Consider the following 25,571-nt stretch of genomic DNA (forward strand, 5'->3'; position numbering starts at 1 on the left):
GACAAATAATTTCCTGAATACCTTTTCCACAACTTTGACAGTTCTTAAGCCCCGGCCAAACGATCGCAACATTTCAGAACAACATATCCCAACATTGTTGGTCCAGCATTTGCAAGCTCCGGCCAAACGATCCCAACATTTGAACGCAACATATCGCAACATTGTTGGGCGCAACATGTTGCGTACGTTTGGCCACCCTGTTGCGACATGTTGGGTATTGAAAATCGAGCTAGTGCGCATGCCCTGGCGCACCATTGTTGCCCGAACCTGGCCAGACGACTACAACATCATGCAACATCCACAAATGTTGCATGAAAAGTTTGACCAGTTTCAAATTTGAGCCAACAACACCCAACATGTCGCAACATGTCGCAACAGGGTGGCCAAACGCGCGCAACATGCTGCGCCCAACAATGTTGTGATATGTTGCGTTGACATGTTCCTATCGTTTGGCCGAGGCTTTACAAGATCTATTAAGAGGGATTATCCTCGCCAACGTCAACTTTAAAAAGTGGACTTCCAGATCAAAAATCGACACTTACCCTTTCATTTTAATTTATATTTTACACTGGCATGCGTATTTGCACAACACAATCTCTGTGGTAAGCATGGCGACAAATCTTGTTGATTTTGTATGTTCGTGACTCGGAAGAGCTTGAACATGAGTTTCTAAAGCATGTTTCAGCAAAGCAAATTTATTGACTTAAAGCTACTTAAGCAGATTACGTGAGCGGGAGAGCATAAGTTGAGTGCAAGTCAAAAAGCCGTTGATAATTTGAGCACGTAATGAATGAAAGCAGGGCCGGGACGGGCCGGACAGCTACAAATGGAAGAAAACAAAGAAAAGCAGTATATCGAAAATCCAACTAAACATGCTTCAAGCATGCTTTTCAATCTGCAGAGTAAAGGTTGATTGGCAGATTTTTCTACCGTTCCAATACACATTTCCATTGTTATGCAAACCAAACCAGTTCCTATACATTTGTGTAAACTGTTTTGCACCAGTGGTCATTTGGAGTTAGGAGCACCACGCGGTGAGTAGTGGCCCATGTCTCGGGCAAGCATAATCTAAAGGGACAGCCATTATTTTTCTGAACAGTTATTGCATCAAAATGATTTGCACATTCCACTAGCTCTATACTCCATACATTACTTATGAAGCTATATAAGTATGTGCGGCGCATGGTTGAAACTTTTACGCAAACGGAAGCCATTAACTGAGTTCAAGTAGATATTAAATACGTGAACTAATTTTAAAGGTCTGAAAAAGAGTATCGATTTAGAGTCCGGTCTGATATAGCTATTTTGCTATCAAAAATCACATATTTTGGTCTGAAATGGAGTTACGTTTTCAAGAAATGTCCCGCAAGCCTCCAACATAAATTTTGGTTTTATCCCTTCCCCCAGGGGGTTAACCTTTCGTGATGTTTATCGTCCTTTGAACTGTATGATAATGCAATTGTCATTGTGTCAATTGTCATTGTGTCAATTGCGTGCGGACAATTTTTCCTTGTCTGAAACAAAGGAAACAATGAGTAGAAGTCTGCACGCTGATTAATGTCATGCAAGTGTCCAAAACAATGACATCTCATTAAAGCACTCCTTAAAACAGTGCAACGAGCACTGTCTATCACATTCGTCTACGGGTCTAAGCTGAGGTCAAGTACGAAGCACGTACAGCTAAGCCAAAACGAAGATGGTGAACCTAGGAGAAATCTTTCCCGACTTCCATGTCCGCACTAGCGAGGGAGAGCTGGACTTCCACCAGTTCATAGAGGGGTCGTAAGTAGACTTTTTGAACAAAATTGTATCTATTTGAGCTATGGAGTCTGTGAATCTAGGCAAGCTGATTTGTCAGTGAAAACGTTTGCATACGGAGAGTCACACATGACCAAAGAAAATTAAAAACTAATTTATTTGGATTACGCTAAATTAATACTGTGTCTCTTGCTACCCTAGACGTGCTCAGCCTCATCAACCCTCGCTTTCTAGAATAAATCTACTCGCGTTCTCTCGCGAATGCCGTTCTCTTATTGGCTACTCTACTCACTACCTATTCTGTTGTAGACAGTGAGTAGCCCAACTGCGTGCGGTTGTTAACCAAATGGTTTCCGTTTCATTGCGTTTTCTAAGTATCTCTGAAGAGGATTTAGTTTAAGTTTTGAACGACTGGTAGATTTATACTAGACAATAAAATTATTCACTATCGATTTCAATGCGTGATAGTTGAATCGTGCTGCGCCCTCGTCAACAATAACAACAACAAGCTCACTCACACGATAAAAAAACCCATGCCGATGATCTAACTGTTAAGCAGAACACCTCCCTAGAACAATTTTTGGAACCAAGAGCAACAACACAGGGCGGATCATTTCGATTGAATAGCATTACCAATTATGTCGTTGTGGCCGCAGTGCAAATGAAGATCATCGAAGGGTAAAAGTATTTGGCGAATAAGCACCGACGACGAAAAATATTAGAAACGACATCTTTGGCATTGCTTGCATAGTTTAAAGCAAAGAGGACTTCGAGCAAGTAGATAAGCGATGGACGGGTTCAGTTAAAACTGAGGAAAGATCATCTGTTAGGAAGGTTCTCCTGTGCCTCTTTACATAATATAAACTCATATAAGGCTTGTTTTCAGCCGAACTCGTTCACCTCTAACATGCAAATTACAGGTAAATTCTTTGCCTAATCAAGTGTAAATTTGGAATAATCAATCAGTTAAAGTGCAGCTTGTATATGTACACATTTTAAGCATGTTCGAGTAAATAACAGGGGTTGGGTTGGAGTGCGTGGTCAGACATGCACGAGAAGAAAAGGAAAGAGCTCTTATCAGTTCGCCGGGAGAGTTGCACCGCTCGAACTCAAGCTGCTGTTGTTACTCGAGTGCGTGTCCGTTATGCAGACTACACCTAGTTTTAATTCATACACAGGTCTCAAATTTCTTTCAACTACTATTGTCAAATTGGCCAGGCACAATGAAGTCGTGGAGTATTCAAGTGGATTGAAATCTGATCGAAGAGATTATGGCAAAGAGTACTTTAACGTTCAACCCGAAAATAGGCCTGCGGGTATTTTGCAAGATATTTGTTTGTCCTCTTTTTTCAGAAAACAATGAGACAACGCTTATGGCAATATTAATATAGGCATAGTTACTAAAAGCAAATATTGAGAACAATCAAGATCATGACGTGAATGTGACAAAGCCCTTTTAAAGAAGCAAAAAAACATTCTGTATTTTAGATGTTTTATGCTCGGAGGTCCATGACAGTGCAAACTGTTTTGTTTTGCACTCATTCATACACCATGCATGAGTTGCGTAAGTTAGCGAAACGGTTCTATTGGTTAGTCTCTTGGACAAAAGTAAGTTTCTGTTGTGTTTTGTGCACGGTCAAGGCCAAAAACCCGAACAAAAACAAACAATACTGAACTTTGTCCGGCTTCACAGCCATTCCACTCTATTGACTATGGTGACGTGACATCAAATAGAGCGTGCGTCTGTCCAGTATTAGTATAAATCTACCAGCGTTCTATCACGAATGGCGTTCTCTCATTGGCTACCCTACTCGTTATCTATTCTGTTGTAGATAGTGAGTAGCCTGGCAGCGTGTGCTTGTTAACAAAAAGGCCTTCTTTGCGTTCTCGAAGTGTTTGTGAAGAGGATTTAGATAAAGTTTTGAACGACTAGTAGGTCTATACTAAAATAATTAGATCATTCGCTCTCGATTTCTATGCATGATAGTTTATTCGGGTTGCGCCCTCGTCAACTATCGTGCGATATTAATCTCGAGCTCATAATCTAATTGCTTTATTGATCACAGCTGACGTCAAAGTGTGGTAAGAGCAAAACGTGTACGTAGCGCGCGAACAGTTAGGCTAATGTGACACTGATGTCCTTGCCATCTTCAATGATCAATTTACTGAACAGACGAACGGCACCATGATTCTATCTGTTTTATGAAGTAAAGAAACAGACAAATGCTAATGACGTCATATATAGTCTGTACTCTAATAGATCATAAATAAGATCTATAATCAAACCGCGATGGCCGAGAAAATTTCCGACAATAAACTCCTCATATTAAACTAAATCCTCTAAATCTCAGACGCAAAGAGCTCTTCAAGTTATTGACGATCATAGTTTCTCAATATGGACAGGGGGCGTACTCCTTGTTTAGATCGTAAAGAACTATATATATAGGTTATTGACCAAGCGTGAGGTCAAGATGGCTCGATATTGGCCAAGTTCTTTTTTCTGCGCGTTTATGGACCGAGAAGGAGCCAAAGTCCATAAACACGCAAAAAGAGAACGAGGCCAATATCGAGCCATCTTGACTGAACAAACTTGGTCAATAAAGGATTTATTATATGGCTTTTGGGGAAATTTTTCTTGTGAGTCACAACGGGTTGTCCCGAGCGGGAAAGATTGCGCCTCGGCAGAGCGATTTGGTTATCTTGCCCGCTCACAGAGCTAGCCGTATAATAAAACAAAATACTGATTTCTTGTGACTATAAATATCCAATTGTTTCATGTGGTAATAGTGTTGTGAATTTTCATTGGAAGACCGCAAAGTTTGTTCTGTTTTCATATCACTATATTCAGGCCTTTTTATCTGACAAGATACAAAATCTTTTCTCAACATAAACTCCATCATTTTTGGAATGCAACTTTGTTTCCAGTATGAACCGTTTTCTCCTTCTCTGCATATAAAACCACAAAAGATCCTTTTCAAAAAATATAACAATGAAGCAAGGCTGATTACTACGTAGAAAGCTTAACGAGACAACGACATGATAGAGTCCAAACTGAAAGCTAAGAATTGCAACCGTTGACAGCTGTTACGACCTGGTTGGGTCTTGTCAGCACGGTGTAGCAGTAAGAAGTAAAGCAACCGGCTGGTTGACGGATCATCTGCTAATTGCACATGGTAATGACCTCAGATGAAACTTAAATCCAAATTTTTGCGGAATGACCAATGTCACATGCAAAACGCATGACTCCGAACAATAAGCAAAATCCAGAATGTCATGCATGTCGTTGTCGCGATAAGGAGACTGCGGGCAGACAAAAACTGTCCCGCAGAAAAATACATGGCAGATCTTATTTTCTGAATTTTCAAAAATTTACGCATCGTCATCGTCGTCGTCATTATCTTCGTCGTCGTCTTTATCATCATCGTCATCAATAATTATTAACATCACCGTCACGCGTAGTCATTGAACGCAAATGTCGAAAAGGACCACAAACGAAAATGCTGCTGTGTACGTAGGATCTGCCATAGATAAACATTTAATTTATATTTACTACGACTGCGGAATACGACTTGGATAATAATAGTTATGCTTGTGTTATTAATTCCTATTAAGCTGGGCCATCCTCTTTGCCCACCCTGCTGACTACACTCCTGTTTGTACCACGGAGCTGGGATGCCTGGTTGGACTGATTCCAGAATTTCAAAAGCGCGGTGTGAAACTCATTGCCTTATCGTGTGACGATGTTGAGACCCACAAGGGATGGATGGAAGATATCAAGGCCTTTATCAAGACTGACATATTGGACTTCCCTTATCCGATAATAGCTGATAAAGGGCGGGAACTTGCTGTCAGACTTGGCATGATTGATCCTGAAGAAAAGGATTCCCAAGGCATGCCTCTGACCTGTCGTGCTGTGAGTTTTTCACCTTCCTAGAAATATGTAGCTTAAAGTATTAAGTTTATTTTACCCCCTTTCGAGGAGAACGTCCTTTACTCTTCAAGCTTTAGTTAATTAAAGGCAAGGAGCCTCTGCGAAAGTCGAGTGTTTTCATCGTTTGAGGCATACTCTGAGACCCAGGAGGAGTTAGGTAGGGAGGGACGAAGTTAGAAATTGGAGGACCTGAAGCGACGAAAGTTTGCAAGGACGGCGGAAAGAGCCCCCGCGAACTGAGTCTTTTCACCAATTCAGATCATTTCCAAACAGCTCCGTCAATGCTGGCTAATGCATTGGCAGAAAAAATCCTTTCTAGCTTCAAGTCTTGCAGCGTTTACTTCATTCCGCCCCACATTACTGCCGCTCGGCCTCAGAGGATGCATTTGAAATAGGCCATATTCACGATAACAGCCATGTTTGTTTTTACATTATAATGCAATTCAGGCACGTGATTTCTGAGGGGGTAAAACAAGCTAAAATCGGCAAATTTCAGCTGGTTTCTTGTCATGTCTGTTAATTTTTGCTCATATCCATGCTTTGATTTCAGTATTGGGGTGAAAATATTCCAAGTTTTACAGAATTTCGGCACTTTTACAAAAAGAAAACGGCTCGCGTACTTAATAAGTCAAGCCGTATGAAGAGACGTTTTCAAACTTAAATTAATAATAAAATCATTATTCCATAACTTGGCTCCCAAACGTGATTTTGGTGCAGATACTTGACCATTTAGGCGAGCCGATTTTCAGAAACATGGGAACCATTTCAATGTTTGGCCCCTGGCGGACAACGTGGCTAATTTGCATTATAATACGAAAACCATCATGGCGGTTGTCTTGAATATACGCTAGAGTACGACTGCTACCACACCCACCAGCCCACCCGCTAGATATATTGTTCACCCTACCCACACCCCCAACCCAGCCCTTCCATTCCGATACGATGGAAATTTTATGTTGTCAACTTTTCTTTTGAGTTATGTCAAGTTAATTTCGTTCTCTTCTTTTCACTTAAGGTGTTCATCATTGGACCAGACAAGAAGCTTAAATTGTCGTTCCTTTACCCAGCAACATGTGGACGTAATTTGCAGTAAGTTCAACTGTTTGTGTTGTCAAACCAACCAAATATAATGCAGGTGTCATAACCATAAAACCAGAAGTTTTGATTTTAAAATGTGTCCATTCGTTTCCATTTAAAGTTATGAAGTTTTCATGTCATGTACTTTATAAGTGATGAAATGTAAATTTATAGCTTGTTTTTGTTTGTAATTTTTTTTTCTTCCAGTGAGCTTTTGCGTGTAATAGATTCATTGCAGTTGACTGCTACAAAGAAAGTTGCCACCCCGGCCGACTGGGAGGTAAGCATGACATAGCAAATACCTTTTAGACACGTTAATAAATAAATTCATTCATTCATTCATTCATCTATTCATTCATTCATTTATACACATCAAGAATAAACACCAAAAAATCCTGATTCCAGTAAAATTGTGCGCCTGCGTTCAAATTCACAAACAGTTTCTGAACATGCGTAGGGAGAATGCCTTTCGATTTCAGCCATAGGTCTGGATTACTTGGTGCTAATTGAGAGTTTCAATGGGGTTAAGTGTTAGCCGTAACACAGGCCAAAAATTGAGCCGTTAGGCATAAAAATTGGAAAATTTTAACCGTTAGCAGTAAAAAATGTTAACCGAAAGAAATTTAGCCGCGAAACTGAAAGTATCAAGATCTCTTGTCAAGTTTTTTTTGTGTGTGTGTGTCTTGTTTTGTGGCTTGGTAGTACAAACAATAGTGTAATGATATCTTTTTCCATCCCGGAATGGTCCTAAGACCTTAAATATGTTTTAAAGTCAACAAAATTAATTGTTACTGTACTTTTTTAAAAAGTGAAAATTAATTTTTAACTTTCTGAAACAATGACAATTAATTTCTAAGAGCTTCTGTTAACCGTTAGGAAAATAAATTAACTATTAGCTCTAAAAAGGGCCAAAATATATGTCTACACCGTTAGCCGTAAAACCACCACCCCATTGAGAGCCTCCTAATTAACTAAAAGGATCGCGGCCTCTAGGAACTTCCCACTTCCAACACATCCAACCCCCCCCCCCCACAACCCCCCTGGGGACCCGTTCCCCTCCCTATTCCTTTCATCTTGATATTCTCCGCTTTTACTGACGTCATTCAAGGAATTCAAGAGACTTGTCTTATCACTATTCCACTAATCAATCTGTGCAATGATCTCCCCTAGCCTGGTAAGGACTGCATGGTTCTGCCCACGATCAAGGACGAAGAACTCAAAGAACTGTTTCCTAAGGGAGTGAAGGTCAGAGAAATGCCCTCAGGGAAAGGATACATGCGCTACACTCCTCATGATCCTCCCCCACAAGCTGAAGCCTGCGGAGGACAAAAACATTGAACTGAATAGAGGGCATTTCAATTTGAATGTTGACTGCTGTACACTCAAGATAATCAATCTCTTGCTTTATGTTAGTAACGCATTGATTTTGTGAATTAATTACAAAAGATCCCTTAATTAATGCTTAAATTAGCACCATGTAATTCACAGGAGAAAAAAAATGAATAAACTACTTCTGGCACTGCATAATGTCTACTTTTCTTTTCGCTCCACTACAATTCAGCTTTACCACACACTGCACGTTATTGTCGCAAGCAATTTTAAAAAGTTTAAAAATTTGCGATTGACATTGGATTTCTTCAATTAAGATGATAGGCCAAGATTTAGTGCCTTATATGTCTCCGACCTGTGCCAAAACTACATGATAAGCTTTGTACATCATATAATTAGGAAGACTGTTATATTAATGTAAATTTCGTATAGATTTTTTGAAAGGAGGAGGAAAACCGGAGTACCCGTAGAAAAACCCTCGGAGCAAGGCGAGAACCAACGACAAACTCAAATTGGTGGGAGGCAGGCGCTCTCCCACTGCGCCATCAGTGCTCCCGGCACGCTCACAATCAGGGACGAAGGACTCGCTCAACTGTGTCGGAGTGATCGTCAGAGAAATGCCCCCAAGTAAGCAGTACATGCGTTACACATTCCATGATCAAGGAGAGTGAAAAGCGAGAAAAAAAATAAAACCAGAGATTGGGGAATGATGATACGGGAAAATAAGCTTTATTCCTAGGGTAACCTCTTTTAAGTCATGTTTAGATCAACTCCTGGTTTCGGAAGCGCGAGGAAGTTCTAGAAATGGCCTGTGACGCAAACTGTACGCATCTAGACAGCCTTAGAGGCTTCACGAGCATGTTCATTTCCATTCTCCTCGATAACATCTACGCCATATCCGCGGAAAAACTCGGTACCATGTCTAAAAATAACTCTAAGTGGATTACCTTGGGAATGAGGCCTGCATGGGAGGAACTCTCTTACCTTCATCTTCTCTTGGTACAAATCACGTGTCAAGTCAAGTTAAATCAAGTCGAATTATTCTCGCATTTTGATTAGTTCTTACTTATAATCTACTGAAGGACAGACGTATAGAAGACATTATTAACATTTTTTTGTTGTTGTCGTGCAGTGAAACACTCGCTTAACGGCTCGTGTGCCACCTTTTTGTTCTTACCATATTTTGATGTCATCTTTGATCAATTATTGAACGGACGCACGGTGCGCAACATGGAATCTATTTCATGTTAAGTCGGCTATCCAAACTATGACATAACCTCGGAATAGACTGGTTGAAAAATGACTCCAAATTTGAAAAACAAAATACGTTACAAAACTTTTGCTTCGCATTGCTGAAAAAACCCTTTGTCTAGAAAAATGACTAGGAGGCTAAGGTTTCCTAGCGCATACAGCGCCAAATTTATAAATTAAAAACTTAATTCCAAACTCACGCTGATATCATATGCCTATAAAAATTACAATGGCGATTTGTTTAGGTCCCGTCCCTACTACGCCGGAGTAGTTTGAAAACAGAGCTTTATTTCTAGGGTTAGGCCTTCCGTTCACACTAATCCGTCACGAAAACGGAGCCTTCGAAAACGCTCTTCAAACCGGAGGAATTTGAAAACACCGGCTTTGCGTTTTAGTGTGGACGGAAAACATTTGAAAACGAAGTTTTTCGTAAACGATGACGTTGCCAGTAGCGGATCTAAGGGAGGGGCCCGGGGTCCCAGGGTGAAAAAGAAAAAGAAAATCGCAGAAGGAAGAAGAGCCGGCAGGACAAGAAAAAAAACCGCCCCCCGCCCCTTAGCTAAAGGTCTGGATCCGCCACCGGTTACGATAATCATGTGATTTCCCTGACCTAGTTTTACTCAAACACAAATGTAAAATGACCGGGGATTGTTGCGGTTTCACATTCCTCCGGGGTAGTTGTGGTCGGGGCCTTAGATGAACAGTCTCTGCATAATTTATCACCATTTGATCCAGCTGAGAGATTCCAGGAGAGGGCTTGACTTACTTACTAGCTTACTAACTTACTTACCTGACTGACTGACTGACTGACTCTGTGACTGACTGACTGTCTGACTGACTGACTGACTGACTGACTGTCTGACTGACTAGCTGACTGACTGACTGACAATTTTTTTCAGCTTGAATCTACCTTAATAATCCCATCCCCAGAAAAGCAAAAACGACACAGTTGCAACTTTGTGGGATAAAGGGAGTAGGGAACGAAGTGCTCCAGAAAAAATGCTTGCACAGGTTAAGACTAAAAACTAACACTGAATGGCACAAAAAAAGGTCACAATCCTCTCTGCCAGGAGGGATATAATCTCCCAACCCTCTCCATCCTATCCGAGTTAAGGAGCTAAAGGAGAGGTCACAATCACCTCCAGCCAGGGGGTCAAAATCCCCCAACCTCCTCCAAGGGGTCAAGATCCCCAATGAAAGAGGTCCTTATCCTAAAAGATTTTCATCTAGTTGCTATGGTACCATGTTATAAACCTTCACTGGGGTTCTGTACCCCAGAATGGGTGACCTGTATGGGAGCACTTTATCCCGAACCCGCGTTTTATTGAAATTCAATAAATCTGTGACTGTCTTTAACATAACAAGATTATAAAAGCTTGTAACATTATGTAGGGAAGTGTACATCAGATAATTGGAGTGTCCAATTACACCTATTATCTACATAGTTTACAACCCGGTTATTGACTCTGAATGAACAATAACTATTGTTAAAACCCAACCTATCCATATATAGATATCACAGTAAAAGAAGCAATTATAAGTAACCACTCGTAAAATGGGGTGCTTTGTAGTCTATTAGAAGTATACTCAGAGCTAATATGACGAAGCTTGTAATATGTCAAGAAATATTTATCAGATAAGTGACAATGTCCAGATATGCGGACTCTATAACAACAATGATTAAAGATCAAACATAACCACATATATGTAGGATAGAATAACAACTCTTAAAGGGTAGCAAAAACATGGTTACTCAGAAAGAGGGGTGCTTTGAAACTCGATAATGATACTCAGAGCAGATCAATTCTAAGAGAACAATACCAAAGCTTGAAACGTACCCGACAATAAATATATAACTACACAAGCCGGGGGCTTAGTGAAGGAAAAAATATAAAATACTCGAGTGTGTCACATACGACCAAGGACCCAGCAAGGGTATAAAGGGAGAGAATGTTTTTGTGGCAGGCTAAAATGAGCTGAAACACATAGCAAGGATGAACCTGGCGAATCGCTATGGCAACGCACGTGCATGAAAGCAGCATATGATTGGCCAAATGTGACACGAAGTGTTGTTTGCACGTGAGCAAGAAACGACCTTGGAACGTGACGGCCAAGCTTTGTCCAGATAGTATGCCACACAGTGTGATACGTCTTAAGGGTTGTAAATTTGCTTGAATCTAAAACTATAATGTTTACCTACTTTTTGTGAAACGAATGGAAAATACTACTGAATTTTTCGCTCGAAAAAAAATTATTTCAGACCTTAAACTCCAATTTTGTTATTGCAACGGTTCGTTGTTTAGTGTTCGCCTCGTTCAATTCAGAAACTATATCGAGCTCGCAATTTCGAATCGGCTTCGAAGTAAGCCACGCTGATTAATGATCGCAAGAATGCTCTCCCTTGCGCCAGAATATCAACACATTTCTTCGATATTTATATCTAATTTACAATAAACCCGTCGAAAGATTAAAAAGAGAAAAATACCCGTGTACGAAGTGGTTAAACTGCTGAAGGTTGCGGTTAGAATCTTGGTGTCCGACTGGGGAATTCGGTTTCACTGTGCTTGAGTTCTGGTGTCTCAGCGAGGAAGTTGCGTTCATTTGCATGATCTGATCACTCTCAACTACGCTATCACACGTTAATTACCCAGTGACAGAATAAATCAACATCAGAACTTTACAGATGAGCGACCGACCGTTCATTTGCATAACATTTGCACAATCTGGTCACCTATTGCAACTCCTAACCAGCTATCGCAATCACGAATTAAAAATACTCTTGCAAATTCATGGCAAAGGTTTTTAAATCCAGAAATACGACACGCGTATCATAAATTTGGTTGCTTTTTTTCTTTTTATTTCTTGCTAAATCATAGACACCGATTTTAAATTAACACTTTCTTATGAAGCACCAGCTGTCTACACGAACGTATGGATTTCAAAATAACACATTTCACGATGTGACTCACCGTTTCTACCAATATTGTCATAAAGCGAAATTTTACTTTCTTGCAGTTTACACAGCTTTATCAAGAGGCCAACCCAAAACAAAACAATTAAAATATATACAACATGGGGCCAGTTTCTTTCTTTCTTTGTTTTTGATCTGTATAAATTTGTACTGCATTAGCTTGAAATCATGTATTGCTGCAAAGCAAATCCTTTTTGTTTCATACGTTATTTTAAAGAAAAAAGGAGCTGACCATTTTCAACCCGTGTTTATATTTCAGTTCTATTCTCCGCACTATTCTCTACAGAAACATCTGCGCGGAGAATTTCTAAACTCAATTCAAAAACCAATTTCTGCAAAATTTATCTTTGAACTGGGGCCGATCTCGTAACATCTGAAGGATAATTATTGCCTTTTCCTTTCAATACATGTTCCAATGCCGTTAAAACACTGACGGAGACTTGAGCATCCATCAAAATCCGACGAATTTTATTTTCATTCCGCTTAATTTATAACTTAATTTAAAACGTTAATTAAAAACTGAATACGGAATATTTTATAAAAAAAAAAAAAAGATAAAGATCACCGTTTTTTCAAATTAAAGAAAAGATGAAAATTGTTCAGTTTAGGCAGATATCTATAACGCACCTACAGTAATAACATTTGAATCACATTTGTTTTCCTAGTTAGTCGTATGTTTGATAATCTTGAAAGACAGCTAAGCAAAAAAAAATAAAGTAAAACCTCTTAAGTGCTTTGCCATGTTAAAAACTTTCAATTCCACGCTCAGATTAACAGCAGGTGTAAGGAAATACAAATTCGTTTATTTTATTTATTTATTTATTTATTTATTTTGTCTCTTTGTTCTATTTCCATGCATTACGTCTAAAGCTCCCTTTCCTTTAAAACAAGAACGAAGAGGGTTTTTTTACTTTCGTTTTGCTCTGTTTCTCCTTGGTTTACTTGGTCCACCAATCGACCTGCTGTTCCTAGGTCCCGAAGACGAGAAAGCAAACATTCCAATTTCCCACATTTTCAGATGCACGAGAGCGGAGAATTTTTCGTCGACCGTTCATGTCCATGAACATGTTTTGAAAAGTACATTTGTACGTCTCGCTTTTGTAGTTGAGAATATCGCCCAAAGTAAGTGTGCTTTTTTCAATTACCCTACTAAAAAAAAGATAAAATTTCTAATTTTTTACATATGTACAGTACGCTCGCTTATTTTAGCCAAGCGGGCAAAAATTTGCCTTCCAATTTAAACATCTCTTTCGATTCTACCCAGCCGCTTAAAAAAAGAAAGAAAATTTACCAATATTTTGTTGTAGTGCAATTTTTTCACAACATATGGTAATAGAAAGTCCTGTTATCACAACCTAACCTTACTTAACGTTATCAAAATGCTCTAAGTACACTGTTCATTTTTCATCAAAAAGTTTTCGATGTGACCCTAAAATTATGCAAGGTGTGATAAATTTGATGTTTAACAATTCAAGGCTCACTTAAATCTACATATCTTTTTTTAAATTTTTCTTGAATTTGCGTGTGGTGAATGTTTAAATCCAAAAAATTAAATCTATGGGTACAGAAAAAAAACAGAGACAGATTTCTTTCTCCCGCCCCATTTGAATTGCGATTGAATTGGAATTGCGGTCCTTCGAGTTTAATGAAGTTGAATTAAAAGTAATTCAGATGCGAACAGAAATTTTTACACAAGTCGTGCAAACAGAAAGAGTTTCCCAAATATCGAGGTCAGTATATTTATATGGGGTTTCTTTAAGGAATGCAGAGAGTTATTTGTTGAATCAACAAAAAATCTTTCTTAAGAACAATTTTAGAAACCAAAGTGAAAAGATACGCTGGGATAGCTGCGTCAACGGAGCCCGACTTTTTACACGCAACATGCAACCTACACAGCCTTTTCAGCTGAAATAAGTTATCCAGAGAATATATAATAAGTTGATTATGATCCGTACATCTTTTCTCGCTAACTTTAAATTAACTTTTTGAAATAAACACAGTTTAATCGTAGTCTACGGTGCAGTTGGACTTATCACAAAGGCTCTGTTACTCCGCCATCAGATCAAAGAACAGCGAATTCAAAAGTTACCTCACAACTTTGTTGTAAATCCTGACGTTGTCGTCGATTCAGGGCGATTTCTTCCCCTGATAACCGTGGTTTCGTCCCCAGCCTGCAGACAAAATTCCTCTTTCACGTTTTGGTGATTAAGGCGGCCACCTTTCGCAAAGGTCGGGCATCAATACACGAGTTCGATCGTGATCTAGTGTGGATAGCTTGTTCCGTGCACTGTAGGTTTGCAGCATTTTTCGGCAATTCAGCAACACTCGCCTTGGGTCGTTGCGGGCGTCTCCCATCATGGACTGTCGCAGTTGTTATCACGACGCTAGGATGCTGCTGTGTCTGTGAATCACGCAATAACCTGTTTAACTGGACAAGCGATGGATCTGACGCGGATCTTTTCAGGGCCATTTCAGATCTTTGATGAGCGTAAATGTAACCCAAGTCACGTGGGTCGCAGGATGCTGACCTTTCCAATGGGCGTGGTGTTCCCGGGTTCCGCTGTCTCACCAGGGCTGAGGTTTTTCCTCGGGAACCCGAAGGCGGATTCTTTCGTTGGACAGCACACACGCCACCAGTAGTGTCTGGATGCACCGCGGGAGACTTTTTCATTCTTAACAGCTCTAGCGCGGCTTTCCTGAAGCGGAGATCTCTGTAGCAGTACAGCAGCGGATTCACAAGAGAGCTTAGTTGCATCAGTAACTCGGACACTCGGATACTCGTACTTGTACGCAGGGCCACTGAACTACTGACAACAATCCCTGGGACGAACGACAACAGCAGCACGAGGGTTAGCAAGCCAGTTGTCTTGGCCACTTTCTTGTCTTGCTTAGCTTGAACCAGGACTGTTACTTTGCTGATTTTCTTGAGCATGCTTTTTCGCACTCCAAAGTACACTTGGATGTAGAAATATGCCAACACAATTAGAGAAAGCGCTCCACCCAGGCTCGCGGCGGTAACCCAGATATCAACGAAACGGATATCGACACCAGCGATTTCCATTATAAGGGGTGGAATCGTTGAGAGGATTGCAGCCAGCCAGACGGTGATCTTAACCTTTAAGATGCGGCTTTTAGTCGCAATGATCACGTACTCGATCGGCTTTCGTATGGCCACGTACCTCTCCCAGGCGATTGCGGTCAAATGGTACAGTGCACACCAGGAAATACAGTACATCGAGTACACATTGATAAGGTCTAGAACACAGACATGCTCTAATAAAACTTGTAGGGCAAGTAACAAATCAATACTGCCGGAGAAAGGTATAGTTACAACTCCTACTAGGAGATCTGCAACAGCCAGGCTAGATAACAGGATGTACGAGTTTTTCTGGAATCGTTTATCTCGCTTTACAATTAGGACCACGAGTGCGTTCAAGAAAATGATCGCGGGAGAGGCAAAGGATTTCATGCCGACTAAAATCAAAGGGGAAGTGGTTTCATTTAAATCCCACGTTAAATCTGGTGCTTTTGGACAATAAAACACTGACCTGTCCTTGGAGGACGAGTTGGCTTGCATCTCTGTATCGTTCAACTCCATGTTGACGGTGTTACCTGCTTCAGTGCTGGATTTGTTATGTTGAGTATATCAGTTGCCAAAGTGAAATATACGATGAAAATAATGGTGTGGAAATTGTCATCCCCCTTTTTGTTTGTTTGTTTTTTTGGCAAAGAATTAAAAAAAAGCAGTTCGACAAAAGTTCTTAACGATGAAAACAATAAATACAGAACAATAGAAGCAGCTAAATATCATGGATTAGCATATACCACACAAGTGGATAGTGCTTTTCAAGCACAATTTCCGAACATTTGTCGGTATATTATCGGAAATAAGGTAATTTTTTGGTCCGCTAGCCAGTATTCCCGCAGCAAACTAAAACAGTTGTCCACCTCAGTATCGCTGAAAGTGGTGGATATTTACCTCCACATCGGCGAATAAGTGTTAACTGCAGTAATTTACTTTGGATTCAACGGCGTGAAAGCTTCAAGACACATTGGATAATATAAATTTTACCTAATAATAGAACATGGCAACTGGCGTCCTGGACAAAAGATAACGCGGTTTAGGCGCTCTCTGAAAAGGTTTATTTGAAATATTTGTTTCTTTCAGTGTAAGTGGCATGCCTGAGAGTTAGCTAAGTGTAACTTAAAGCGCAACCACCACTATAACAAAAAATAAGATAAAACATTTTAACGGGCGTGGCAAAGCCAATTCCTGGTGAATTGCGCTATGAAGTTCTATTTGTACAAGAAAAAGATGGCCCTCAGAACTGGTTCATTTCGTTACAATTAATTTCTTAATCATCTTGCTAAGCAGTACGTTGCTATCATAATTAAAAAGGCCAGGAAATGGCGCATTTCTGTTGTACTTAAAACAATTCATATCTAATTACAATTAGCGATCAAATGTTTTTTCCCAATTTTTTCCGAAAAGGAAAACGGCTGTAGTTTGATGCGAAGTTTGCAAAATCGGTGTTAGTGGAAAAATTATCATTGTAAAGAATGTTTTTTTGCTTTTCCATACGGGCATTATGTTTGAAAGAGGATGACTCAAGAAACATTCATTAACTTCTTCATATCTTGGTTCTACATGAGCGGAATACTAATGACATGTGAAAATTTAATTATCATTTCTGGTCTTTCTTACGCTATTTTCTTATTCTCTCGTGGTAGTCATTGAAAAGCATTTGAATATTGCCGGAAATTGTGTAAAATACATTTCTCCTAAAGCTTGAAAAGAAATCCAGCAAAAAATACATGATGTGTTGTTACAATTAAGCCCCGAAGAATTGGTCAAAGAAAACTACGCCTTCTTGTAACCAAAATGCCTGACCTTACAGGAAGAAGTTCCAAATATTTAAGCCTTTCAGCTTTCAAATATTTTCACCAAGCTTAAGACCTGATTATTCACACGAGACGATTTCAACATTGTTGATCCTAGCAATGTGCACGATTCAAGTCACATGTCAACCCATAATAAATGGTATAGCCTCTATAGTCTCTCCGAAACCCAGCGGCTTAAGGTGGCTCAAAACAGTTTCCAGCACTTAGATTTCGATTGGTCGTTTACAACCACTCTTCATCACTTGACGCTACAATCATGGTATCAAAAACCTGCCCAATCATCATTGGTGAACACGTTGTTATCATTTTCGTGACACAATATGTTACCATAGCAACAGAATGACCTGCTAAAAACACCCTTAATTAAAGCTTTAATAGCAGTACGGTGAATGTTTTTCATATAATCAAATTTTAATAAGCATGATGAGACGTAAGTATTGGCAAAGTTTAAAAAAACTCTTTTCATAGAGTTCAGAACCACCTTAAATTTTCAAAACTTTAAAAATGACCCATCAAAATCTAACTGCTGGAAACTGTTTTGAGCCACTTTAATATATATAGAGCTCACTAATTACGAAAAATTAGCCGAAGTAGCTTACGTTCTCCAAACTACGCAGAACCTGGTCATTTCACGCTAGTTTGCAGAGGACGGCAAGAAATATTTACTGTGATTTGTCTTTAGGTCGTTGCTCTGGAATCAAGACCCAAGACTTCACTCTTAATGTTTTTCACTCGCTAGTTGTACACATTACTACCGACGAAGGGGGCGGGGGGAATAACCTTGTGATGATCCAACTACCCATCCAAGTTGGGGGCGGGGAACTATGGAACTATGGAACTATGGCTGGTCGTTTCATGCTGTTAAAACTGAAGGGAAGCGTTCGCCCGATGTTCAATAGCTTTACTTTCCCCTTGTCATTTTCTCTCGAGATGTACTGAGCAAAAAAAAATTGTGCACAGTCATCCTCTACTCTAGAGGTTCGAAACGCGTTCGTTATAAAAAGCATATCGTTCAGCGGATTCTCCCCACCAGAAAAAAAAAACATTTGAGCCTCCGCAGAGGGAAGAGGCACAGTGAATCATGTTCAAAGTATCTTTTATACCTGTTCATTTTCTGTGCGGGGAGACTATTTTGAAGTTCGTCCCAAACTGGCGCGGGATCTGTATTCAGTTTGGTAAGGAACTGTCAAAGTTGTGTATCAGGAAGGCCCTATGGTTAGTTCACTGGCTTCCAGATTGAGCAGTCCAGGTTCGAGCCCTGGCTGGCGACATTGTGTTGTGTTCTTGGGCAAAGCACTCAACTCTCACAGTGCCTCTCTTTACCCAGGTGTATAAAAGTGTACCGGTGAATGTAATGCTGGGAGTTTTGCTGATATGGACCAGTACCTCATTCGGGTGGGCGGGGGTGGGGAGAATACTCCTGGTCTCTTCAGGCTACGGAAACCAGAGATAAGTGCCAGGCTGACGGACTCCTAGGCTTGAATGCAGACTTATAAACCTTACTATAGTTGAGATGACTAACCTTACCACACAGTCATGCAAAGTTGAGATACCTGGTAATTTGTGATCTGTAATCAGATATGAGAGAAATTGATTGGTCTGTAGAGACCACCGTCCAAGTAAAACCTGAACCCAGCAATAAGAGCAAGGAAGCAAGAGTTAAGGTTGTGAAAATTGATTTATTTACCTCCACCTGTTGCATTACATAGTGCTAATTAAAACACAAAATATACGCAGAGTTATCCCTTGGCATACATTTTTTCTTGACAGTAACACCACAATAAAAAATCTTACTTTAAATATAGTTCTACTGCAGCTAGTGACTGACACTAGCATTACTGGTAATACACATCCTTTGTTTTTGAGGTCACATCATTCTCCTGTCTCAAGTGACTCACTCTGGCTGAGGAGTGTAGCGCATGTAACCTTTGCCTGAGGGCATATTTTTTTTGGTCACTCCCTTGGGAAACAGCTCTTCGATGTCTTCTTGCTTGACTGTAGGAAGAACCATACAGTCTCCGCCGGCCTAGAGAAAATTAAAAATCATACATTAATGTCATTTTCCAAAAAGTTTGCAGTGTTTTGATAGGAAAGCAAGATGGTCTGTTGTCTGTGTTTACTTTTCTTGCATCTGCTTCTATACGAATATCCACTATACAAGAAGATTGTTATGGACATGTTAACCTCTACACTGTTATGTAAGCAATCAATTTGTATAGGTCCAAGGATTGCTGCCCTTCACAACTTACTTTCCAATCTGCAGGAGTGGCAACTTTCCTTGTGGCGGTCAACTGCAGTGAGTCTATCACACGTAAAATTTCACTACAAATAAAAGAAACTTAAAGTTAATTACTATAAGTAATGCTTTCTTTTTTTCTTCCAACAAGACTGTTGGTATGCATACTTCGTAGGAATTCTTGAGCACAATTGCAGAGAAGAACAAGAAGTTAATTGTTTCCCATGATATTAAAAAACAAATTGTAAGAAAAAATTCCTTTTACATGTAACACTTGAAGCTCTCAGGCACAAAATCACATATAATAGTGCAAAAGTTTTGAAATACACTTAGGCTGACCAACCAATTAAATGGTCTCACTGACAGGCTGGCATACATGCATTAGTCATCACAAAGACTGAACAGTAAAATATAACTGCTATGACTGGACTGAACTTGCAATCAACTATCTGCAAGTTCCAATAGGTCACCAAAAATATTAGAAAAAAAACCCAGTGTGCTCAGACTTGCAACAGTTTTAAACCAAGACATGTACACTTGCAGTCAACTCTGTTTATAATATTATCACTCAAGTTTCTGCACTCACTCAAAATTGCGTCCTGTGGTAGCAGGGTAAAGGAGAGACAACTTCAGTCTCTTGTCCGGTCCAATAATGAACACCTACATGATTATGATGAGAAAATGCAGAAATTTAAAAACTTTGCAAACTCTCATTCAACTGATTACTCAGATTGTGTAGTTCCAGAAAATATCCATACCCCCACCACGGAGGGAATTTCATGTAAGCCCCCCTCCTCCCTGGAATTTCCATTTTTTGGACACAAAAATAACCCCCGCCCCCTCCGCAATTTCCACAAGTATTATGTACATCCCCCATACATTCTGGAAAAAAATAGTTTTAGCAAGAAAGTGTGTTAAAGTTAAGTAATTAATACTCCAAACACTTTTGCATGTCACTGCTGTTTATTCTCGATCAATCGTAACATCTGAAGATACACACAAAGAAAACGTAAGGCAATTTATTTACACATGCTTTAAGAGAAAAATAGATAAAAATAGTAACTTGCCAAGTTACCTTCCTTAACACTAAGTCCATTTGTAAATGCGGTAAAATTTTCATTGAAGGACTGATAAGATGAGTGCGGATGAAAGTGACATCATACTTTTATCGTGAAAACGATCGCTAACACACTCGCAACAAAGCCCAATTTTACAGCAAAATTACATACAAACGGACCGAGATAAACAAGAATAAGAAATTCTCAAGTTCATGAAATCGTAACATCATTTCTACCTTTATAAACAAACTAATTTTCAGGAAGGAAATCAACTGCCAGTAGACAGCTTCGAAGAGCAATGCAGAAACAAATTAGGCTGGTCACCAGTGCTTTTCGGTCCACAAGGTGACTCCATGTAGACTGGTAACAAGCAATGGTGGCCATTTCTACGCTTCGCAGTTGTTAGCTTCCAAAGTGCTTTTTGAAGAAAGAAAATTTATTTCAAATATTATGTGATTCAAATACAAGTATTCAAGCTACTATTTTTTCATGTGAAAGATCTACTTAGTAGGTAACAAAGGATTTTTGAACAGCTAGATAGATACTTGAATCCGTATTGAATCAAAGGGCATCTGAAAACTAAATCGACTGTCCAACCCCTCCCCTCCAGAATTTCTTGGGTCTTTGACCCCCCACCCCTCTGGAATTTCCAATTCCCTTCATGGTGGGGGTATGGAAATTTTCTGGAACCACACATTACCAAGAAAACCTGGATTCAAGTTCCTTGAGTCCAGTAACGGCCCAAGAGAGGTACCCTTTCAGGCTCTTAAGGTAATGTAAAGACTGTGTTTGATGACCACATTTCCAAACATTGAGAAGATAGTTGAAAATACGAAGTATTAAGTGGAGTATTTTTGAGGAACTTCAGGGTGTTTGGAAATGTGGTCAAACACTGTCTAGAGTGTTTGATATATCTTCTCAACCAAAACTAAAACTACGGAGAAAACAGAGAAAGAAAGTCATAAAAATCTATGTTAATAATATTTAAAATCAAATATCCAAACACAGTCACGATCATGATTTCCTTTGTTTAAACTTGATGGATTATTAATGAGTTTGAGAAGTAATAGAAAAAGGTAGGAAAAAAGTTTTTGGTATTAAGAACATAAGGTAGTTAAAAGGGTCTTTGAAAAACATTTTTTTTGGAAAGATGCACCTCATAGTTGTTTCATTACTTTATTTAATTGTTCCTTGGGCAAAAAGTTTAGATCAGGATTGTGGTGCTGTAGGTAAAGGGACGGGCTAACATTTCATATGGAAGGGTAAATGAAAGGGTTACCTTAGTTTCCTCCTAAAAAATGGTGTATATAGGGGAATGGACCTGAGGAATTGGGGGGGGGGGGGGGGGCAGCCTCTCCATACAACACCTTGTTCAGTACTTCCCAGGAGGGACAAGAGACTTAATTCTAAATTGAGTAAAACTTACAGCACGAGCAGTAAGTGGAAGGCCTTGAGCATCCTTCTCGTCAGGGTCAATCATGCCAAGTTTAACAGCCAGATCCCGCCCCTCATCAGCAATTATTGGATAAGGGAATTCGCCATTATAGTTGCTCTCAAACATTATATCCTTGATCCATCCTTTGTGAGATTCAACTCCATCACATGATAAGGCAATAAGTTTCACTCCTCGTTTTTTAAATTCCTCAAGCAAGTTGGCAACACGTCCCAACTCCGTGGTACACACAGGTGTGTAGTCAGCAGGATGCGAAAAAAGGATTGCCCAACTAAAAAAAAAGGTGGTCAGTTACTGGTGATTTTATTGAGCAGCAAAGTTTACACTACATATATTGAAATATTAATAATTATCAATAATTAAAAATTATCAGTTAAATGTTACCCAATTCAGGTAAGGATCTAGGTTGGTTACATTTTGGAGTTACAGTGTTGGAAATTAAATTTTGTCAGCACTCACCATTCGCGCAAGCGACTCTTAAAATCCACTCGCACAGTGTAATTTTCACTTGCCCAGAAAGATGCCTCCCCTCAATTTGCAAACAGTTTCTATTTCAAGATGACATATCTTCATGAAATTCATTTCTTAGAAAGCAAATCTTCAATTCTAATTCTCATGCACTCAGTACTGCTGGCTGAACTGAGCTGATCTGCAGTATCCCTTCATAGACCTGTTAACCGTTATGTATTAGTTATCACTGAATGAAGCCACATTTTGTCTTTTTACGAAACACCACATTGTTCTGTGTTATTGGCACATTATTTGGGCAATTCTCGAAAGACAAAAAAGGTAAAAGAAAGACACTGGTAATTTTTTTGTTTAGAGATATATTTCTTGCCAAAATGGCTTCTCTGGAACAATGACTAACTACACTTATTACAATAACATTAATTAAACAATAAAATGATTGAAAATACCCAAGTAAACATAAAATAATTAAAATAAGTATCTCAAAGAAGCATTTAAAATTTTTTCGAAAAGTTTTACCTAAGAAAACGTCTATACCCTGGCTCAGCTACAAACAGTTCAAGGTGAGAGTAATTCTTTAGTTTATTGAAAAGAAGGTAATATTTTATTTCCTTGCACATGTTTATATATCCCTGATTATTTTGAACTCCCTGTAGAGTGCTCAAATTATCAACAGCCTTAAGTGTAAGACACCACCACGTACTTTACGTAGTCACGTCGCACTCGATACGTGTACATAAATCATTAAATTAATATTCAATCGATTTCTGGAATGGTGAGTTTGGGATGCTTGTGACTGCAATCCAACATTTTGCAACAGGATGGCCAAACATATGCTACAATACTTTGTTCCCAAAAGTTTTGTAATATACATGTTGAGGTTGAAATGTTGTGGTCATTTGACCATGCCTTTATTCTGACTGTATGTTTTTCCAAGACTGTACATTAAATATGAATATGCATAGCGGTTAGATTTCACATGAACTGACAGTCACTCATCCATTAACAAATATGGGTGTGTCTATAGTAAGACCCAAATTGAGTGACCATAAAATATTGAATTCTATGTTTTATCGGCCATAAATTTGGACACGTTAATTTGTTGACGATTTAGATCTCGATGTACGACCATATACAATACAATACATTTTAAATCTTCTTAAACATCTACTAAAACAAACTTAAAACTTCTGTGATTACCTTGAACGTGATCGTAACATAAGAATCCAAATAATTCCAAATAATTTATTAATAGCACTAAATTAAAAATGCTTCGACTTGCGCCGCAAATGTCAATATAAGATATACGCTTATATTGCACACGTCGGGAATCTTTTACAGGATTGAGCTTAACATTTGTAAGGCTCGTCAATCGGGCATATTACGTGGTGATAAGGTGATAATTTGATCAAGTCAGTGGATGCTAATTTTCCCTGGCAGTTTTAATCTTCAATGCATATGAGCCACCACATTATTTTAGCGCAGAGCCGCTGTGTTAGCCTAGCCTAGAATCAACTATAAAACGTCAAGCGAATGCCACAACAGTCTTCGAAAAATACCTTTTAACGAGGGAGCAGTCCCCGAAGCAGTCAGGGAAGTTTGATTGTGCAATCTTGAGCTTACTAGTGTGGACACGTTTGCACAAAAATTGTGTACGGATATAAATAAAAGTTGTACTTACGAGTCTTTTATATACTCGTGGAACTGAATTTCCCCTTGACTTGTGTCGACTTTGAAGTTGGGGAACTCATCTCCAAGATTCACCATGACTGCTAAACTCTCCTTCTTTCACCGAACGTCCGACGTGAGTAATAAAGCAGCACGCTGCTAACACTTCGACCAATGATGACTCGCCAAGAATCAGCTTTCCGTTCATGTGATTGGACGACAAGGAACATGACTATGTCACGCGGTTTTGCTCAGTGTCGAGACAAAGAACCCATTTCCAGCAACCAACCAACCAAGCAGTGATCAGAAGAAAGAAAATGCTCAGTGGTTTATATAATGGGTCTTAGAGAGTCCAACTTAAAGAAAACCCCTTCCTGAAAAGGCTGAAATGGAAACTCAGTACCGTGAAAACCAATGTCACACAACGATACAGACACACACGAACGCGGAAGACTGCACTGAAGACTCTCATATCAGACTAGCACATCCCACGTTACTGAAACACGTACAGCAGAAATGTTCGGTTGCTGATCAACTGAGTGTTTCTCAAATATTACAAAACCTAAAATTTTCGTCCTATTTAGATTTTTTTCTACATAAATTGTGGAAACTGATAAGTTTCATTTCAGGATTACTTCCGGGCCGATAGCGTTACTCTAAATATATACCGGGGTCATATTGGGTTTTGTATGATTAAGGTTATTTGAGAATTGCATCTGTAGCGCTTGCGCGAAAATGAGGGAGCGAATGGGGGACAAGAAAATTAGAGACGATTTCTCGACAAGGAACATGACTATATGTCACGCGATTTTCGTATGTGTCGAGACAAAGAACCCAACCAACCAATCACACCGATCACAAAGCAGTGATCAGAAGAAAAAACTGTTCAAAGGTTTATATAATGGGTCTTGGAAAGTCCAACTTAAAAAAAAAAAAACATTCCTGAAAAGGCTGAAATGGAAACTCAGTACCGTGAAAACCAATGTCACACAACGATACAGACACACAGGAACAAGCATGGAAGACTTTCATATCAGACTAGTACATCCCGCGTTACTGAAACCCGTACAACAGAAATGTTCGGTTGCTGATCAACTGAGTGTTTCTCAGATATTACAAACCCTAAATTTTCGTCTTATTTAGACTTTTTTCCACATAAATCATGTACTGATAAGTTTCATTTCAGGATTTAGAAAAATATTGCTTTACTTCCGAGTACTGTGACGGTCCTTTGTTGTTGGTGTGCCGATAACGTTACTCTAAATATGTACCAGGGTCATATTCGATTTTCGTATGATCAAGGTTATTTCAGAATTGCATCTGTAGCGCTTGCGCGAAAATGAAAGAAGGAATGGGGGACAAGAACATTAAAGACGATTGCTCGACAAGCAGCATGACTATGTCACGCGATTTTCGTATGTGTCGAGACAAAGAACCCAACCAGCCAACCACACCGATCACAAAGCAGT

At 39.4% G+C, this 25,571-nt stretch overlaps 2 protein-coding genes and 1 pseudogene across 2 annotated transcripts; 1 reads left to right on the top strand and 2 right to left on the bottom strand.

Annotated features, from left to right (window-relative positions):
• The first annotated feature begins 1,613 nt into the window (after positions 1-1,613).
• On the top strand, positions 1,614-9,282 carry LOC145488616 (peroxiredoxin-6-like). The gene is made up of 5 exons (XM_081467506.1): positions 1,614-1,782; positions 5,371-5,671; positions 6,705-6,778; positions 6,974-7,046; positions 7,937-9,282. Exons 1-5 carry the CDS (start codon positions 1,697-1,699, stop codon positions 8,102-8,104), a joined length of 702 nt encoding a protein of 233 aa, XP_081323632.1. The 5' UTR covers positions 1,614-1,696; the 3' UTR covers positions 8,105-9,282.
• A 5,144-nt stretch (positions 9,283-14,426) lies between these two features.
• LOC145483135 (beta-2 adrenergic receptor-like) lies at positions 14,427-16,025 on the bottom strand (annotated as a pseudogene).
• A 2,860-nt stretch (positions 16,026-18,885) lies between these two features.
• Positions 18,886-24,254, bottom strand: LOC145488635 (peroxiredoxin-6-like). Its single transcript, XM_081467543.1, has 5 exons — positions 24,116-24,254; positions 21,940-22,237; positions 20,042-20,115; positions 19,469-19,541; positions 18,886-19,245 (listed from the first exon to the last, which is right to left on the bottom strand). Exons 1-5 carry the CDS (start codon positions 24,199-24,201, stop codon positions 19,114-19,116), a joined length of 663 nt encoding a protein of 220 aa, XP_081323669.1. The 5' UTR covers positions 24,202-24,254; the 3' UTR covers positions 18,886-19,113.
• Positions 24,255-25,571: the final 1,317 nt, after the last annotated feature.

The sequence above is a fragment of the Orbicella franksi genome, chromosome 1 (genome assembly GCF_964199315.1).
Source record: "Orbicella franksi chromosome 1, jaOrbFran1.1, whole genome shotgun sequence".
Classification (NCBI taxonomy): Eukaryota; Metazoa; Cnidaria; class Anthozoa; order Scleractinia; family Merulinidae; genus Orbicella; species Orbicella franksi.

What these genes read in the sequence shown, in the direction of transcription:
- LOC145488616 (XM_081467506.1), top strand. Translation starts at nt 1,697, where the DNA reads ATGGTGAACCTAGGAGAAATCTTTCCCGACTTCCATGTCCGCACTAGC. An exon ending in CACCAGTTCATAGAGGGGTC is followed by an intron (nt 1,783 to 5,370) that starts GTAAGTAGACTT and finishes ATTCCTATTAAG; the next exon opens with CTGGGCCATCCTCTTTGCCC. An exon ending in CCACCCCGGCCGACTGGGAG is followed by an intron (nt 7,047 to 7,936) that starts GTAAGCATGACA and finishes GATCTCCCCTAG; the next exon opens with CCTGGTAAGGACTGCATGGT.
- LOC145488635 (XM_081467543.1), bottom strand. Translation starts at nt 24,201, where the DNA reads ATGGTGAATCTTGGAGATGAGTTCCCCAACTTCAAAGTCGACACAAGT. An exon ending in CACGAGTATATAAAAGACTC is followed by an intron (nt 22,238 to 24,115) that starts GTAAGTACAACT and finishes CTTTTTTTTTAG; the next exon opens with TTGGGCAATCCTTTTTTCGC. An exon ending in ACCACAGGACGCAATTTTGA is followed by an intron (nt 19,542 to 20,041) that starts GTGAGTGCAGAA and finishes TTTTATTTGTAG; the next exon opens with TGAAATTTTACGTGTGATAG.